Here is a 4,548-nt window from a genome sequence, read left to right as displayed (position 1 = left end):
ACGAAATCGGATTCAAGGCCCATTTTGAATTTAAACTCGAAAAAATTCTTTCACAATTCAGGAGAGACAACCTTTTCTGAAATTTTCACCCCATTCCGAAAGAGGAAAGGGAAGATAGATGCTCCGAATCGATTTGATCGTCCTCGCTATGCCACGCGGCTCAATCCCAAGGAGCAAGGACGGTTTCGCGTTGCTTTTGTTACTGCTACTGTATGATGTTTTTGGGTTTCTTTTGTCGTTGAGTCGCTGGAGTTGACGCGTTGAAGGAAGAAAATTTGGGAACGTTGGATTGCACTGATTTCTTATTGAATAAGAGAAAATGGGACGGGTCAGGAGGAGGAATTGGATTGGGTTGGCTGGGAATTAAACATGGGCTGGAAATTAGGGAAAGTGGGTAGGCTATTGGAGTGGGCTGCTGAAGTATTGAATTGGATTAGCTGAAATAACCCAAATTTGCCCTCTAAAAAAAAGGTTTATAGACCAAAGTAGTTAAAATCAAAATTGAGGGAAAGGTCCAATGTATTGCAACTATGGCCAACGAGAGTTAAGGATTTATCCAAAATTAGATGTAATTGGTAAACATGGCTAATTACTAAAGAAGACGAATTACTATTACTTAATTAACGAGCTTCTTAATCTTAACGAAATAAAATGATTACATTAGTTATAAAATAACTAATTTAATTAAATTCAGAATTATAACTATAATTTAAACTAAATTAATAAAACATTTAACTTAAAATGTAAAATCTTTTGAGGTGATTTTCTGATATTCATAAAATATATTAATTATATACATAATTATATGAAATATATCTATTGCTTAAAAGCTATAAAATTCCACTGAAATTACTTAAAGTAACCTTGGAAAATATTTGAATTTTATAAAGCTAATTATTATAAATCGTTTGAAAATTAAGAAGCTCGGAAATTAATTATTATCGAGGAGGGTCAAAATTGGGTGTCAACAACTGTCCCTCATTTTACTTGGATTGATGCAAGAAATTCTAGGAAAATGAAATTGACTAATCCAATTTTGGCCGACCACATCTTCATCTTTTGGAAAAGGGATTAGGTATGGACTTTAAGAATTATGGCCGAACCTCGGAAATGGGTTTCCTACATATCTTGGGCTATATGAGAATTTAGGCCACTTGTAGTTCGATGCGCTTGATTCAACGCACGATTATGAAACAATTCAAAGGTTATCCCGATATCGAATTATGAAGAAATCAGAATGCCCGGGAACAAGATTCAAGAGAGAATGTCGGTGTACAATCGAGTTTTCAACACTGATCCCAGCTATATATCCCTCAACCTAGGGAATCAGGCAGCTTGTAGTACGACTCAATCGGGTGAAAATGAAATCTATTATGCTAGATCACCTTTGGTTCTGGAAAAGCGACAAAGTAAGTCGAGTATGAAAAGGAGGCTTGCAACCTCTTAGCCATGAATATGGCGCGCTTCACACCCATAATTAAGAACTTGCACATACATAATTCCTAACACTCTTAGAGCATTGTCACTCCGATTGGAAGGTTGTTTTCGGCGAACCCAAAATTTCCGGATGCGAAACTGAAACCAGGAAACCTAAAGAAAAACTCCATTGCCTTCTGATAGGGGTGTGGTTTGATTGAGGTAGAAGTCATTCCTCAGCTCGCGTCCTAAGAGTTTGGTATTCCTCCTTGGTCTACGTCCCAGTTCGCTGCTAATAAAAAGTTCCACGTTGTGCTGCATCCTTTTTGATGTCGTCCGCACCTGTGGTTTGCTTTGAGAATTCATCATCTTGGGATGCTCTCGACAAAGACTAAGATAAAACTCATTAGCATAAAAATGCAATTCAAATGGGAGACAATGTCTTTTACCGTGTTGACACTTAATTGTTCTCATTGATCTTTTGACGTCAACTCCATCGGGTTTGACGTAAAACAAATAAAGCTTGCTTCTCATGTATGCAATATAATCTTCAATGTACTCTTCCTTCGATGTCAAAGTAATAAAATAGGCTGATGTAATATATTGATAGTTCTCTTGATGCCGTTGTTGGTGGTTCTTTTGATGTCGTTTTTGCAAAGAAAAAATGATGCAGTTGATGTTGATCTTCTTGTAATGGGTAAATCTTTATCTTGCGATGCATAACTTTCCTCTTGCTGTGCATGACTTTTCTCTTGCTATGCATAAATCTCTTTCCCGCGATGCATGACTTCTTTTCCGTGATGCATAGATCTTTTCCCGTATTGCATGATTTCCTTCTCTTGCTATGTATGATTCCTTTCTGTTGCTATTCATAAATCGTTTTTCTGCGATGCATGAATCTTTTTCCCGCAATGCATGAATCTTCTCTTGCTATGCATGAATCTGTTCTTGCAATGCATGAATCTCTTTCCCGCGATGCATGACTCTTTTCCGCGATGCATGAATCTTCTCTTGCAATGCATGAATTCTCTGCGATGCATGACTTTTTTCTGATGATACTATCCCTTGTACCAAACGAAGATAATGCTTCACCGAGCAACATAGGTGATTTTCTGGGAAACATATCGTTTCAATTGACAATACAATAAAAATAATCCTCAGAGTAATAGTATCATCTCATTCGACAATACAATATAAATGACTCTCCGGTTAGTAATATTATCATGTCTGTTAATATGATGCAGATAATGTCCCCCAAGTATCTTTAGTTGATGGAAAACAGTAAAATATCTTTCCTCGAGGTTTTCATTTGTTTCATCTCTAAACATAGTTGCACGTTCATTATGAACTTCACCTTATTGGGAGTTGAATGAAATAATGTTATTCATATTCCCAAATCTTTGATATAAGCAGCATAAATTATTTCTTGCATCCACAGAAAAATTGTTAGTTTAAAATGAACTGATCTGTGTCGATCTCTTCAGTTGTCTGCTCCTGGTCTTGCTATCTCCGGTTGACTTCTTTGATCTACCGCCTTTGAAAGATAAGACAAAATATTTTTATGCCAAAAATAATTGAAACATGGAGGGAAAGTTTTGAGGAAAATAGATTTTCAAAAAATAGTATTTGGAAAAGGTCACTGCCAAGTGTCATGTCACGTCAAGCTTAATGAACACCTTTGAGGTTGATGCCTCGAGATCTATCTGATTACTTGCTGGGAAGTATTCAAAGTTGTACTGAATTGCAGATGAACCCTGTTGAAATTTTTGAGATCATCCTAAAAAAATTATATCTCAGTTAACTGTCTTTGCGTATCTTTAACTGTTGGTGAGTAAATCACGGAATTTTGAGATTCTCTCAAATTTTTTGTCCCAATTGCAAATCTCAAAGTAACTTCAGTCTTGACTTGTTGGAGAAACTCTTTTTCTCGAGAATTTTTGAGTCCCTCTCAAAAATTCTGTCCCAGTTTCTATTGTAAAAAAAATAGAAATCCTGCGGGAGATATGACCAAGCCGTTGTGGCACCTACGTATCCCGTTGATATATGAATCAGGTCAAACATAGTTCCCCTTTTCGAGGATTAACAAAAATAGGAAATTTAACTAAGGAACCGACCGAAGCCGACATAGGCCGCCTACGTATCTCATTCTTGAGAATTTAGGTCGAACGTAATTCAGATACAAGGAAGAATATTAAAAGGGGATAAGGGGTGACTGAGGCTGACATAGGCTGCCTAGGTATCTCATTTTTGAGAATTTAGGTCAGACGTAGTTCATTACAAAATGGATAAAATTCTAAACAAAGACGATTACAAGCAAATAGAACGATTATAAGGAAATGATAGAAATACAAATTGAAGATTCACATATAATATCTCTTGACAGTATCTGAGTTGATCGGTTTTGGCCATTCGGTGCCATCCATCTCCAACAAGACCAAGGCACCTCCAGATAACACTTTGCGAACCATGTAGGGTCCTTGCCAATTTGGTGCAAATTTTCCTTTGTACTCATCTTGATGAGGGAAAATGCGTTTAAGGACCAACTGGCTGATTTCAAATATCATGGCTCTTACTTTCTTATGGAAAGCACGAATCATTCTCTGTCGATACAGTTGACCATGACAAACCGCAACCATTCTCTTCTCATCAATCAGTGTTAACTGATCAATCCGCTTGCGGTCCCAATCAACATCACTCAATTCAACTTCTTGGATGATTCTCAATGAAGGTATTTTGACTTCGGCATGTATAACTGCTTCTGTTCCATATACTAACAAATATGGAGTAGCTACGATTGACGTTCTGAAAGTCGTTCTATAACCCAACAAGGCATATGGCAACATCTCGTGCCAACCTCTGTGATTGTTGATCATTTTCCTCAGAATCTTCTTTATATTCTTGTTGGCAGCTTCTACGCCTCTATTTATTTAGGGATGATAAGGGGTTGAGTTTCGGTGGGTAATCTTGAATTGTTCACATATCTCTCTCATCAAGTGACTGTTAAGATTCGCTCCATTACCAGTAATGATAGATTCTGATACTCCAAACCTACATATCAAATTGTTACGAACAAAATCAGCTACAACTTTCTTGGTCACCGACTTATATGAAGGTGCTTCCACCCACTTGGTA

At 37.0% G+C, this 4,548-nt stretch overlaps 1 protein-coding gene across 1 annotated transcript; it reads right to left on the bottom strand.

Moving 5' to 3' along the window:
- Positions 1-3,776: 3,776 nt before the first annotated feature.
- LOC107060108 (uncharacterized) lies at positions 3,777-4,259 on the bottom strand. Its single transcript, XM_015307494.1, has one exon. The coding sequence runs from the start codon at positions 4,257-4,259 to the stop codon at positions 3,777-3,779; it is 483 nt and encodes a 160-aa protein (XP_015162980.1).
- Positions 4,260-4,548: the final 289 nt, after the last annotated feature.

The sequence above is a fragment of the Solanum tuberosum genome, unplaced genomic scaffold, assembly GCF_000226075.1.
Source record: "Solanum tuberosum cultivar DM 1-3 516 R44 unplaced genomic scaffold, SolTub_3.0 scf00060, whole genome shotgun sequence".
Lineage (NCBI taxonomy): Eukaryota > Viridiplantae > Streptophyta > Magnoliopsida > Solanales > Solanaceae > Solanum > Solanum tuberosum.
Note: the sequence above shows the minus strand (reverse complement) of the source record. Positions and strands in the feature narration are given on the sequence as shown.